A 14,930-nucleotide genomic window follows, 5' to 3' on the forward strand; every position below is an offset into this window, starting at 1 on the left:
AAGCTAAATACATGTAAGAAAAATATTAAATGCACCATATAATTATAGGATGACACGTAAACTATGAAAAGAAAATAAGTTAAATGTTTATAATAGAGATAGAGATTAATTTTAAGTCCTTTTACGGTGTTTCCGGTTACAGATTGTATAGAATTGAGTCTCACATACATTCATCCTAAAAATATCCTGCAAGATCACATTCCCTTTGATTTTGGTAAAAGAGTTACACCACCTATGATTGAATAAAATAGAATATTAATTAATTAATATTGTTTCAGAATCAAAACCGACCTATAAATAATGGGTTTTTGTTGTTCTCTTCTTCTTTCTTTGGATTCTTGTTGCTCAACTCCTTCTCACTCTTAACTCTTTCGGTCAGTCCCTCCCTCCGCACATTCGATTCACATTCTCTTTTTCTTTATATTTATATTTATTTCATCGTTGATTTGAATTTTGCTTTGTTTTCAATACTTTTTTTTTTGCCGTTCTCTTTTCTTCTTTTTATTCCTACTTCTTGGAATAGTCTGTCTGTTATTTTTTATTTTTTTGTTACAAATGATTGCGACAGAGATATTTGGTTAAACTTTACTTACCTCTTGCCCGATCTCAGGTCCCATTATTTTAAACCTCTTAAAAAGAGAGTTATGTGATCATAGCCACAGGGTGAGCTTTGTTTATGCATCAACTTATCATATTTGCATTTCACTCTTTGGGCCTATATCTACCATTGAAATCAAAACAGTACTATCACAGGCTCAAAGAAGATATAAAAAGAATATTGTTTGAATCAAATGAGTGTTGATTGAAGATTCAACAAGAGGATAAATTTTATGATCAATTGACACATCCTCGTCACCACATGGTTTTCATCAAAGCCATAAAGATTCGAGGAATAAATGATTAAAATTTGAAAGGAATTATCTTCAAATAGCTTCTAAAAAGAGTTTAAGGAAAAGGTACAAAAGTTTCTTTCAAAAGAATGATTGAATGTACCTTCATAATTACATGCATGCCTAAACTAAAACATCTCAAAGATACTCAATGGAAAGAAACATTGTGTGCAATCACCAACATGAAATATGAGATAAATTGCATCATCAACAAAATAATTAAAGGTTAATTAACCGAGAATGTATTGTCATCCCATATAGAAGAGAACATTATCAACTCCAATGAAAGAATGTTCTCATGATGGATGCATATTACACTAGAAATTATTCTCATCATTTCATCAAAATGATTAGAATCAGCTTTAAAGAGAAATCAATTCATAAATGAATTATTTATTAAGTCATTCATTTATGATATTGATCGGAGAATGATCAAAGAAGAAAACTCATGAACATATGCTTTGAAATTCTATCATGAAATAATCATGATGGTCCAGGAATCCTCAATCACTATTCAATTATGATTTGGAGAACAGTAATTAATCAAAGAAATTTTGACTTTGAGAGAGGTTTCTCATGTTCCTACAAATATCATTTTGGTCATACAAAATGAAGAAAACATCCTCATTTGATGTTTTAAACGATACGAAAATATTACAATTATTATTTTGTTATCTACTAGTGTGTTTTGTGAGAAATGTTTCATGAGAATGTTCTTGTTAAAGAGAAGAACATTCTAAGATTACAAGTGAAGTTGAAAACGTCTTTATCAAAGCAAATAAGCAAAATGACATAAATGAACTTTGTGATACAAATTCAAGAACTAAATATTCCCTATGCCTCGCCAAAAGAAGATACTTTGATATATGACATAAATGGAAAGAATATCACATAATTACATAAAGGCTTTGCATTTCAAGAAATATTGAAAAAGCACGTGCCTTAAATAAAGATGAAAAATAGTTTTAGAAAGGAAAAATGTTTTGAGAACATTCTGTAAAACTACAAAGGGATAAGAATGATGTCATTATGTCCCATCCATTTAACATAAGATCACAGCTGGATTATTACATCACATGTTCTTAAAGAAAGAAGAAACAATTGTTTTGCAAAGAAAGAATGTTCTTGAGAACATTCTGGTGAAACTGCAAAGATATAATGATGACATCATTATGTTCAATCAATTTACAACTAATCATAGCTATATTATTACAACCTCACGTTGGTTGTCTCAAAAGGCTTGGAAAGAAGAGAATGTTGTTCGGAACATTGTTCACTTGGAATAACACATTTTTTGCAACCTTGCACATCAAACAACAAATCAAATGCACATGAGTTGTTTTGGAACGTACAAACAATAGCAGTATGTTTATGTATATTTAAAGTGAGCTTCAAAGACTACCATCTATAAATATAGCAACATATCAAGGCAATTGACAAGAGCTTACAATACAAAAGAATTCAATCTCTCTCTCTCTCACGTGAATATTTTTCATAATTCATATTCAATGTCTTTCAATATGAACATTTTTTGAGTTCTCTGGTCCTTTATTTATTAATTAACCAATATTTTTAATTGTTTAACTCTTACCAATAACTTTCTTGAGTATATAAACTTGTTTAAGTTTTAGAAATAATTTTTAAAAGTGTCACAATTCAAACCCTACTTTCCTGTGATTATTTCTTCCACTTCAGATAGAACTATGCATCATCCCTACCAACTGAGCTAAATTCACATGAATACTTAATAAATAAGAGATGAATGCGAGAGTTTAATAAATAAATATATGAATAAACAAATAAACCATCTAAAAGTAATTATTAATTATTATTAATTTATTATTATTGAATGAAGAGTGAAGCTGCGCATACGTGTGTTATTCACTCAAAAAAAAAAAAAAAAAAAACACAACAAAATCGCAAATCACAAACGGCAAGCAAGCAGGAACAAACTGAAATCTTAAACCTGAACAAATAGAATGAAGCAAGAAACGGCAACACCAGAATCGCAAATCGCAAGCAGGAAGAGAAGTAAGTAATTCATTTGTGCAAAAAAGATAAGATTCAGATTCCTTCTTCTCCTGTTCTTGTATTCTTGTGCTTTTTTTTTTTTTTAATATGAGATTCGATTCCTTTTCTCCTGTTCAAATTTCTGAATTTTCCTGTGATTTTTGTTCTCGACGTGAAAAGGTCCAAAAACGGTCACGGTGGCTGCTGATACCGTTTTGTAACGGCCGCAATCCCGGTACCGGTCCGTTTTTTGAAACCTTGAGGATTTAAGGCTACTTTCTTGTTTTATGTCAGAAGACTATTGTTGTAATTAATAAACTATAATCGTATGTACCTTTTACATTGCTGTAAGTATGCTCTGATATATCTGTGGCAATAACATTGATGTTTGTTGCAGGTTTATTTGTTTTTCCATAGTTAACAATATCTTCTTCTGTTTTTAGAGGAAATCAAGAGTGGTTTGATGGCGAACAATACTTCTAATTCTGATTCCCATCATAAACGTCTTGGTCTTTTAAAAGATCAAGTTCATTTGGTTAAAAGGAAAGACTCTAATCGCTATGTGATTTCTTCAATACAAGATCAACTATCATTTGAGAAGGGGTTTTTCATTGTGATTCGTGCGTGCCAACTGTTAGCCCAAAAGAATGATGGAATAATATTGGTTGGGGTGGCGGGTCCTTCAGGAGCTGGGAAGACTATATTTACCGAAAAGATACTCAACTTCATGCCCAGCATTGCTGTCATTTCAATGGATAATTACAACGATGCTAGTCGAATTGTTGATGGCAACTTTGATGGTAAATTATCATCTGGTCTTATGTGTTTCTTTTATCATTCTTTCTGTGGTTCATTATCAGGATGCAGGCTTCATGGCATGATTAACAGTTGTTTTTTCATTGTGGATGCTAATGCCATTACCATCTGTTGTTTTGCTTGTCCTTTAAAAAGTCTTAGATGTCATTTTTTTTCTTAAATTGTAATATTGTTTGATTTTATGCTGATATACCCCAATGGCTCAGTTATATGGTGATTAGAACTTGTTGTCAAGGTATTTTTAAGGTCAAGGGTCTAGTCTGATTAGTTAGAATTTCAAACTGAATTGTTAAATCCACTTGTTGAATGGTAAGGCTATGTCTAGAAGTAATGCCTGCGCTAAGCTGTTGCTAGAAATGTCGAAGATGAAGAGGAAAATGTTATTATAGATTACTCAATGATTGATAACTGAATAAATCAATTTAGAAAGATTGAACACATCCCCATAGTAACTCTTAATATGTGAAAATTGAAAAGTAAAGTATTGTTAAGATAGTAAAATTCTAGTGAACTACTCTGCCTTTGGACTTAAAATGAAAATGTTTTTTTCTTCTTCTTTTTACCCTTTCCAATCATTTGTTACCAGAATGCTTTGCCCTTCCCAATCATTTGTTACCAGCATGCTTTACAGAGATGAGCTAGAATATATGCATATATTTGTACATGACTACATCTGATGGATAGATTTACCTGATCCACAAAATCTAATGTCTTGATTTCATGTTTGTGCTTTGATATTGGACATTTAACGATAAGTTAACTGCTTGAAGTTAAGACATAAATCTCTTGTCAGCTCTGTTATCTCTTGTGCAGATCCACGCTTAACTGACTATGATACATTGCTCCAGAATTTACAAGATTTAAAGGAAGGGAAGACGGTCCAGGTTCCGATATATGATTTCAAGTCCAGTTCACGCGTAGGATACAGGTTAAATGCCGAGTCATTTTGAGCACTTGTTCTTTGCAATTTGCATATTTTTTGAGTTGATTTTTCCTTCGGCCAATGTTCCCCGAACACTATTTTGGACAAAATAAAGATTAAATTTATGTAGCTGCATACTATTGTTTAATATATTTGTAATGATATGAATGTATAGGTCTTAGAAATTGTGGTTGGGCCTAACACAACCCCACAAAACCAGCTTGTGAGGTGAGGGTTGCCTCCACTTGTAAATACATTGCCTGTTCTTAATATTGGCCGCAAATTTCTGTTTGTTGCTCTGATCTCTGTCAATTACTATGTAAATCTGAAGTTCGCGAATAATTTAATTCAAAATTGTTTTCAATTGGATCAAAATTTGAAAGGATCCTTCACTCCATTTTCATTTGTATGCCTTCGATTCCATGTTAAAGTGTACCCTGCTAACAGGACTGTAGAAGCACCGAGTTCCCGTATTGTGATTATTGAGGGTATCTATGCCTTGAGTGAGAAGTTGCGAACATTGCTGGACCTTCGAGTTTCTGTTACAGGTGGAGTTCACCTTGACCTTGTAAAGCGAGTGATACGTGACATACAACGTGCAGGCCAAGAACCCGAAGAAATTATTTATCAAATATCTGAGACGGTACTTATAATTCGCTTCATCATTTAGGTAGATTTTGAGAGTAATTGTGTCTGCAGAAGTGGTGAATTTCAAACTTTTGCAGGTATATCCAATGTACAAGGCTTTTATTGAGCCAGATCTTCAGACGGCTCATATAAAAATCATTAACAAATTTAATCCATTTACTGGATTCCAGAGCCCTACTTATATATTAAAGGTTAGTTCCAATGTAGCTCAGTTGATGGAAAGGAAAAATATGGGCAATCTTGATGAATTAAATACAGCTAGTAACTGTTGTATTATTTGTTTCAGTCAGCAAGAAATGTAGCAGTTGATCAAATTAAAGCTGTTCTCTCTGAAGATTTTAAGGAAACAACTGAGCAAACTTATGACATATATCTTCTACCTCCTGGTGAAGATCCAGAAACATGCCAATCGTATTTAAGGATGCGAAACAAGGATGGGAAATACAGTCTCATGTTTGAGGTTATATTTTATATTCTAAAGTGACCTGGTTGTTTATACAATATGATCTCAGATTTTAATAAGACATAATTGAATTGAAATATCGGGGAAAGACATAAATAGGACTTGGAATGATTAATTTAAATTGATATAACCACCAAAACATATTTATACTATTATTTTAGGTAATGTATTAGCATAGTAAGACTACAACCTAACATGACTAAAAAATGCATAACAAAATACTTAGGGCCCATTTGGATTGACTTATTTTTTCGCTTATGCAAATAAATAAGCTTTTATGTATTATTCATAAGCTTGTCAAGGTAGTTTATGAAAAAAAGCTTATGAAGATACAATTTTCGTTAGCGAAAACTTGTGAAATAACATAAAATCTTATTTATTTGCATAAGCTATTTTTCATAAACTAAAAAATAAGCCAATCCAAAGGGGCCCTTAATGCATGAAAAACCTTATATTCTAGCTGATATCTGTAAGTATATTTAATAGAGCGGTGTATAGAAAAACATTTTCACGTTGTTAGATGCAAGTAACTAGATAGTGTTGTTTTATCAAGTAGCTAAAATGTAACCTTGCTGGTTGTAGTAATGTATGATAGAATGATTGTGTTGATGTGTGTTGTCTAATATTTGGAAGGTCAAGTCGTTAAGATCTTGAATTTGATATTCAATTATCATATTATTCTCATGGTCAGATAGTGAGGCATATTCAACAATTTCTGCTGAATCCTTAGACTGGATCATCTACCAGTAGCCAAACTCCTCTTCCAGCAACACTAGGACCAGTGGCTTCCTTTCTCTTTTTAGGTTCACAAGTCACTGATTATCTGAGTCGATCTTCACCAACTCTTCAGTTTTCTTTTTTAACCTTTTGTAAAGTGGTCATGTGCAGTTCAGATGCTGCCTTCTCAGTGTTGTCATTATAAAAAACCCTCAAATCCATTTTTTCTCTAGTAACTATATACACTATTTTTTTTAAATGATATACAAAGCGCTATACTTACGCCATTATGATCTAAATTTTATTAATTGAATAGAGCTTGTTTTGCAAGACTCTACAGCTGAGCAAATCTTAATAGAATAAATAGACATACATCTAAACATACAAAACTACAAATTTAAGGCTAGCTGGATCATCTCTACATATCTAGATTTTAAATGGCTTGCTTCTGTGGATAATTCTTTAGAATTGGCTCAACATCCTTTAGGGATTTAATTAAAAAATAAAGAAAAATATGACTAAATAAGAGTGACAACTTTTTTGAAGCACAGATAATTTCAATCATTCTAGGTGCTGAAGCTAATAACATAAGAGTGTGTTTGGGTAGCTGTTGACGCCAAGGTAGCCAGGATCGAGTCCCAGCTTGTAGGATCGCACGATCTTACGTGCTTTCCCCACCAAAACGAGCTACGACCTTGATCTGGGTCGTTTTTGCCATTTTTATGGTCAGGATCTAGTTTCTGCAGCAGAAACGTAAGAAAAAACGTGCTGGGCTTCGCGAACCGGGTCGGATAAAAAAATAAAACCCGGTTATATATATAAAAACAAAACGCGTTTCTTTCATCGTCACCTTTTCTAAACCCTAGCCAAGCGGCGGCCGCGATTCCATGTCCCTTTTCTGGTGAAGTTTTCGCCGTCAGTCACTCCCGTCTCCTAACCTTGTTTTCGTTCACTTTCATCCACTAAAACTCAGTTTTTCACATTACCCTTAACTCTCTGCGTTTTTTCCTCCCATATCTCTGTTCTCTGTTATGATTTTGAATAGTGATGATGATTATGACTCATTAATGTGTAGTTTAATGCACTTAAGTTTCATAAGTTTTTTTATTATGTTTGTGTGTGTATGTATATGTGAAGTTACAATTTTGCCCTTGAGCGGGTTCTTACGAACCGTGTTACGTTCCTCATGTTTACGTTCCTATATCTACATAGTTGATGCCTGGATAATGAACTTTTTGATTAGTGGCAACTAATTGATGCCCGGTAATTTTTCAGGAATGGGTGACAGATAGTCCCTTTGTCATATCACCGAGAATTACTTTTGAGGTCAGTGTGCGCCTCCTTGGTGGACTAATGGCCTTGGGATATACGATAGCTACTATCCTTAAGAGAAACAGTCATGTCTTTTCTGATGATAGGGCTTGTGTGAAACTAGATTGGCTTGAGCAACTTAATCGACATTATGTTCAGGTAACTGTCATAAGTCTATAATACAATCTTCCTACCGATATATGCTTTACTTGAATTTTACGTTTCATGAAATTCTCTAGGATTTCATGTATAGACGTGCATGTCGAATTATCCTTTGAGTTTTGATTGATCAGGTCAAACTGGATTTATTTTAAAAATTATGGAGTCAATGAGTATATACTTTTTGCATTTTTTTTACTATATATCGTCTATTGTTCCATGGTAATTAGTTTTATGGTGCATTGTTTTAACAGAGTTGTGAAATAAAATATTGCAAGAGGCTGATTTGATGACTTGGATCCATAATCTAATCACATGACAAGAAATTCAACTGTTACATTAAGGATCTCGTCCAAAATAATTTTTTCAAGTAAAAATATTTATATTTAACCTGTGAGTTCACTATTTCCATGTTGACTTGGATTTCTTCCCGTTACTTGCCGTTACTTATCATCTGACACATGTCATAGACATTTTGCTTTTCTATTTCTTTGATTTTGCACTCTGATTTTTAGATTGATAACTAATTGTGTGTTTCCCTGATATGTTTGGAAATTTACAATAAATAGGTACAAGGGAGAGATCGGTTGGTTTTGAAAGACATAGGAGATCAGCTGGGTCTCGAAGGTTCCTACATTCCTCGTACATACATTGAGCAAATTCAACTCGAAAGGCTCGTGAATGAGGTTATGGTATGACTGCTAACCATATGCTAATATAAACTATATCAACATTCTCTCTCTGACTGTTCCACAGGCCCTACCAGATGATTTGAAGACAAAGCTCAGCCTAGATGAGGATTTGGTTTCAAGCCCCAAAGAAGCACTTTCTAGAGCCTCTGCTGACATGGTTGCCCTGAGAAATAAGAATATGAGGAGGTAAATTTTTTCCATCTAAGTACATAGAAATGCCCATGCTTTCATTGATTTTACAAACAATTTACTTTTTGATAGAATTCAGACTGGTCCATTTTGGTAGCCCTAACTATTGGGACAAGGCTTAACTGTTGCTTTTTCAAAATCAATTGGTCAAATGTCATAGACTTCTATAATGTAGTAGATATAGATTCTCAAAGGAAACCTACACAAACAAAATTCACCGCTATGTTGATTGAGAAAAACATCTGTTTTAACAGTCCCAAATCGGATAAATTTGTAATTATTGAGAAATTTTACTAGGCCATCTTTAGGCAAGGAATTACCTGTCTATATTTACGAGTATTTTTCTTTGTATAAATGGAGCCAATGAGATTTGCACCAAGGACAGCACGTATATTACTCCAATCTCTTACAACAAGGTTATGCCTAATGGCTTAGTCTATACATGTTTTGAATTCATCGTTAGAAATAATATTTACTTTTTGATTGAAGTTCAATTTAATTTTGTATCAACGGGGATTATTTTTTTACTTTTTTAAATCACTTCTATGTTACTGCCTGCCTCTACACTAGTTGAGTATTTTTTGTAGTGTCAATGTTGAGAGGGGTTTTTCATTTTTGTGTATTTTACAAAAAGAGGAAACATATGTATGAGTTTGTTAATATACATCTTGGAAAACTACTTGCTATTGTTTAATTATGTGTATCATCAACAGTGGATTGTCTCAGTCATATACAAATCAAAGGGACAAAAATGCAGCCAAAGTTAATGGATATTTTTCCAACAATCGGGGTTTTGGGGAAAGAAATTCAGATTCCTCAACAACACTAGTAAATAAGGTAATTCCAATCACTTGCAATAACTCTTATTTCATGTAATTGTACTGAACTTAAATCATCACTTCTGTGTTGTAGGGAGCTATTAGTCAGCTTTCAGAACAGATTTCTGCCCTCAATGATAGAATGGATGAATTTACAAATCGTATTGAAGAGCTGAATTGCAAGCTAACCTTTAAGAATAATTCTCCAAGCCAGCAAAATATGTCAGCTCAAGCTGAAGCCTGCAATGGTTCTGCTCCAACGTCTTACTTCATTAACAGTTTGGGCAATGGTAGCTTAACTGGTTCTAAGATTTCACATTCCTCGTCTTCATCACAATTAAATAAGGACTCTCCCTTAATGGATGAGGTATGTTATTCTCCTATTTTTATCCATTAGGTTGCACTTTTGACCCTTTTAAGTTGATTTTCGAGGGCTGCACTTTCCTGGAGGGAAATATTTGATTGTTTGCTTTATAATGAAACAAGTCTAATTTCTCTCATGTTAAGAGCCTATGATAGATTAAAAGATGGAGATTGGAGAATTAAAAATGGTAATATAATACCTTTTATTTGGATCCCGATAGGTACCGAAATATGACTGGAAAATTAACTTGTATTGATACTAAATCACTCTACCAGAAGGATAAATTCTGTTACATAGTATACTAAGAAACAAAAATGAAAATTTTACTATGAATCGGAGCAGAAAATAAGGACGAACACAAAATGATAAACCTGCTGGAAAAGGAACCCTATGCTCACCCAAACTCGCCCTACCCAATTTTTGTCTGAATTCTTGCTTATCCTTCCCTCTTTCCTGCCACTATTTGTAACCTCACGTAACCCCATTCTAGCTAACCTGCCATGTGGGTGGGTGGTTTATTGCAACCATCCTCTGACGGTCCAGATAAGGGGTTATCTCTATTAAATCCCTTAAAGGAGTCAGGATGGTGGAAAATGAAAGACAATATTTCACCAAAAAAAGATATGATTTTTTCCACATTTTTGTTGATTTGTGTGCATGTCATTTGACATTCCTTTTATAGGGTTAGTTCATGATTTTAGCAGCGAAATTATTTGACCTGAGGAACAGCAGTGAAGCTATGAGAATTTTCACATTTCTTGATATAGAGCTTTCCTATTAGTTTCCAATTGTCTAATAATGGTTTCATATTAGTTGCCGGGAAACAAATCCTCTTGCTTCTATTGGGTAAATTATTTTGGCTGAATACAAACAATTAAAGATGTTCAAAATTAAAAACACATAGGTCTTCATCACTAGTTTTTTATTTGTATTCTGTGACCAGTAACTGGTGCAAGTCCGGTGCTGTTATTATAAGCAGGGTGTATGACTTTGGAATCAGTGCCGCATTATGTCTTATTTGATTCACTTAACTGCTATGTGTTATCAGATATCTGGCATTGCACGTGGTCAACGTCAAATCATGCATCAAATGGACAATCTCAATAATCTTCTCCGGGGTAGCTTGGGGGAGAAGTCTCAGCAAACAAGAACCAACAAGAAAAACATAACAACAGATTCAAATTCCATTGCAGCTACCGTTATCGTGGTAGTCGCAGTTGGTTGTTTGGGGATCTTCTTGATGAAAGGTTTGTTGACCCGAAAGTGATTCCTATATATGCAAAAAAGTTAGTTTTCCTTCACTGTGACAATCCCTTCTGGAGAGAGGTGTTGAAGCATTTATTGACAGTTAAAATACAGAATATGGAAACAGTTAATTAGGGTCAGTGAAAGTGTTATAGCCACTTAAAATTTTGTAACTTAGTTGGCTTTGTTAGCCCAATTTTAAGGCATTTCTAACCTTCAATTCACAAGAAGTAGATTGTTTTAGAATATTGATCAGGTGGTATACCAAAATATACTAAAATCCAATCTTTTCTCGTTTTGATTCTTTACATGATTTTGGTAATGTCGAGTTGAGTTTTGGGGCCAATTTTACAACTTGACGTGTAATTGAGAAGTTGACTATTCGAAATTTAGAGGACAATGTACTTTGGTGGTGTGACAAGCAAAATTTTACAAATGAAACATGACATGCTGCATTTGTGTTACAAATTTTGATTAAATTCATTTAACAAAAATTGTGTCATTGCTATAATTTTAGCTTACTTTACCAATAATGAATATTTTTGAAATTAGATTTATTATCAGAACTTTGTAATATTTGTATTCACATATTCACATAAAATAGTTGAATAGTGTTTATCCTGCTATTTCAGCGAGATTTGATTTATCCCATGTAATTTTTTTTAGATTCTCCCTTCATTTCAAGATTCTTTGGATTTCAACGTCTAACTCATTTGATTGTGTAACGTAGTTTATGTGGTGTGCCGACTCGATAATTAATTATGTTTTTAATATTTTTTTGTCCACTTGGGTAAAGAATGTCATTATGTTTTATTAAAACAAATTTAACACCATCATCGTCATCTGTTATCCCTCTCATTCAACATCTTAATCAACAAACATAAAGCCAGAATATCATGTGCATTTTGAAAATGCCTATCCGAGTATTTCGTCTTCTTTTTGATATTTTGAAAGATGTGGTTAGTTGTTTTTGTATGCACTCTTCTCCCTTAGATATAATGATTCTTTTGAAATTTCATTTTTGGCATAAAAGCTTTAGGTTAATTTAGATATATCATTTAATGCTTTAGATCATTGACCAAAAAAATTAATTTGGATCAAGTTGCCATACACGAGTTTGTTTAAATCATATTATTATATATGATTCGTATCACATATATTTGATTTGAATCATATTATATCTTCACCATTCTATTTGTAACAATTCGATTCATTTGTCAGAGGACAAAAAATTATAAATCATTTCCTTATGTTTGCAAGTTTGGAGGAGAACATAATAATATTCTTAAAATTAAAAATATATGTGATATCATAAACATTAATTTACACTCTTTAAGAAAACACTTTTTCAACAAATGTAAAAGATTTTTTAATTTCCCCCTATTTTTCTATGCCTCCCATCCAAACTCCCAAACAAAATCTTAAAAAACAAAAAGATATGAATCATATTTTCTCATAAACCGCTTAATTTACAACAATTCAATTCGGATATATGATGAATCGCATCATTCGTTAATCAGAACCATACCAGACTTGACTATAAAGATTTGAATCATTTTTCAAACATACTTAAATTTAATTTTTCACAAATGAGGTCAGCCTTTTTATGCTTTGAGTTGTTCTAAAAGTTGTCAAAAAATAGTTGTACACATATTATTTCTCAAACCTTTAAACCTATAAATACTTGTCAGTTCTCACTACTAATATTTACATTTTACTGAAACAATTTATTCTCACACAGGAATCCTGAAGATGATGATCACGCCGATAAACATTGCATTTTGAGAATTACTGTTTACACATTTGATAAGGCTGTACCACACGAGTAAATGGCGTTTTTGCCCTTCGGCAGTTAACTGCCGAAGTTTTAGAAATCCGACTGCAGTTAACTGCCGAGGAAAATCTCGTTAGTTAAGTGTCGAGGATCTTCTGCTACAAATCTGGCAGAATCTCCTCTCATCCATTATTCATCTCATCTTCCAAATAATTTCTTCAAATTTCTCTCAAAATCTCTCTAAAAAACACAACCAAATCCAACCAAATTTATTCAACAAAATCACAAGTAAGTAATTATAATGCTATTAACTTACATTTTAGTTGTTATAAATGTTTTTATTTTTTAGTTTTTGAGTACATTTATTATTTTTTAGTTTTTGAGTAGATTTACATGTTATAATTAATTTTTAGGGTAGATGTTAGTTGATTAATGTTGTTAAAATATTTGCATGAAGTTTATGTTATAATTTAATAATTTTGTTATATTTTACTTATATTATAACAAAAAAAATTATGTTAAACATAAGTTTAATGATTTATGTTATATTATATGATTAATTTTTTTATTTTAGTAAGAGTATATGATTTATAATTTTAGGGTTATTTTTATGAAGCTTAGAGTCTGTGTATAATGTGCACATCAAGTGTTTGATGAAATGTTTGAATGAGTTTTTCATTGATTGTTTTTAATTTCTTATTGTGTAGATTTAAAACAATGGCCGGATGGATCGACGTTCATGCGCAATTCAACGGCGGAGAACCTCAGAGGTTGAAGGTTTGGTGCCTTGGTGTAACGTTAAGAGGTCTCAAGGATGAACTGACTGAATTCAACCAAGGAGTCAACCCCAGAGACACAAGGATGGTGGAACACGTTTGGTATAAACGTCCAACGCTCGATGAGGGGAGAGTATCATTCACTTGGGTGGAATTAACGAACGACGAAAACATGACGAGCATGTTTTGGGAGCACATCATGTTTCAGTGGATCAATATGCAGGTGAAGTTACTTAGATCAACTGAAGATATCATCAAAAATTTGATTCCGCCAGAAGATCGTCATTAGTTAGGGTAAGGTGCATTCCAACTACAACAATTGTCTTCCTTTGAATGAGATAAATTCAAACCTGCCAAACAACAGGACTCGAGCATTTCGCTCGGCATTCATGTTTTTCCTTTGAAAAGATTAAATTCTTGTTAGGCTGGTTTAGATGAAGGTATTAAGTGTCAAGGAATGAACATCATTTCGTTGGCACTTGAATACCATCATCCAAAGCACGCCTAACAAAAATTTATTCTTTTCAAAGGAAGACATGAATGTCGGGTGAAATGCTTGAGTCCTGTTGTTTGACAGGTTTGAATCTATCTCATTCAAAGGTAAGACAATTGTTGGAGTTGGAATGCACATTCCAACTGCAACAATTGTCTTACTGTGGATGGGGCAATTCAAACTTGTTAATCGGCAGGACTCCAGCATTCGATAAACGTCTTGAACGCTGGTATTCAAGTGTCAAGGAATGCACCTCATTCTTTTGACACTTGAATACTAGTGTTCAAGATGCTGATCGAATACTGGTGTCCTGCTGCTTAGCAAGTTTGAATTTGCCCCATTCAGTGGTAAGATGATTGTTGCAGTTTGAAGGTAAATTTCGGAATGTAATGTAATGTGTAATGCAATGTAATGTGATAACATATATTTTGTTTTGAATGGAACAATAATTATCTTATTTATTCACTTTTCAAATTTATTTATTCATTACGCAATTTTAATTAGTTGAATTCACGTTAGATTTAATTAGTTTTTATTATTCAAAACGCGACTTTAATCAAAATTATTCCAAATGCGATTTTATTCTAAGTACCATAATGTCAAACAAAATGTGCGCGACACAAAAATAAAACATAAAAAAATC

General features: G+C 32.9%; 1 protein-coding gene across 4 annotated transcripts; it reads left to right on the plus strand.

The window, feature by feature from the left end:
* Window positions 1-355: 355 nt before the first annotated feature.
* On the plus strand, window positions 356-11,552 carry LOC25492797 (inorganic pyrophosphatase TTM2). Of its 4 annotated transcripts, none has more exons than XM_039833289.1 (13): window positions 2,791-2,921; window positions 3,081-3,141; window positions 3,344-3,700; window positions 4,530-4,644; window positions 5,086-5,281; window positions 5,364-5,477; window positions 5,573-5,746; window positions 7,742-7,936; window positions 8,506-8,628; window positions 8,693-8,814; window positions 9,531-9,654; window positions 9,730-10,002; window positions 11,048-11,552. In XM_039833289.1, the coding sequence occupies exons 3-13, from the start codon at window positions 3,364-3,366 to the stop codon at window positions 11,264-11,266; spliced, it is 1,992 nt and encodes a 663-aa protein (XP_039689223.1). In that variant the 5' UTR covers window positions 2,791-2,921; window positions 3,081-3,141; window positions 3,344-3,363; the 3' UTR covers window positions 11,267-11,552. The 4 variants fall into 4 exon arrangements, with proteins under 4 accessions (XP_039689225.1, XP_013456490.1, XP_039689223.1 ...); XM_039833290.1 differs by having other exon boundaries at window positions 3,081-3,135; XM_039833291.1 differs by lacking the exons at window positions 2,791-2,921; window positions 3,081-3,141 and adding an exon at window positions 356-374.
* The last annotated feature ends 3,378 nt before the right edge of the window (window positions 11,553-14,930 follow it).

The sequence above is a fragment of the Medicago truncatula genome, chromosome 4, assembly GCF_003473485.1.
Source record: "Medicago truncatula cultivar Jemalong A17 chromosome 4, MtrunA17r5.0-ANR, whole genome shotgun sequence".
Lineage (NCBI taxonomy): Eukaryota > Viridiplantae > Streptophyta > Magnoliopsida > Fabales > Fabaceae > Medicago > Medicago truncatula.

Excerpts from the sequence above, each read along its gene's own strand:
- LOC25492797 (XM_013601036.3), top strand. The coding sequence starts at position 2,870 with ATGAAGCAAGAAACGGCAACACCAGAATCGCAAATCGCAAGCAGGAAG. Across the intron at positions 8,629-8,692 it reads GGCTCGTGAATGAGGTTATG|GCCCTACCAGATGATTTGAA; the intron begins GTATGACTGCTA and ends ACTGTTCCACAG. Across the intron at positions 8,815-9,530 it reads AGAAATAAGAATATGAGGAG|TGGATTGTCTCAGTCATATA; the intron begins GTAAATTTTTTC and ends TATCATCAACAG.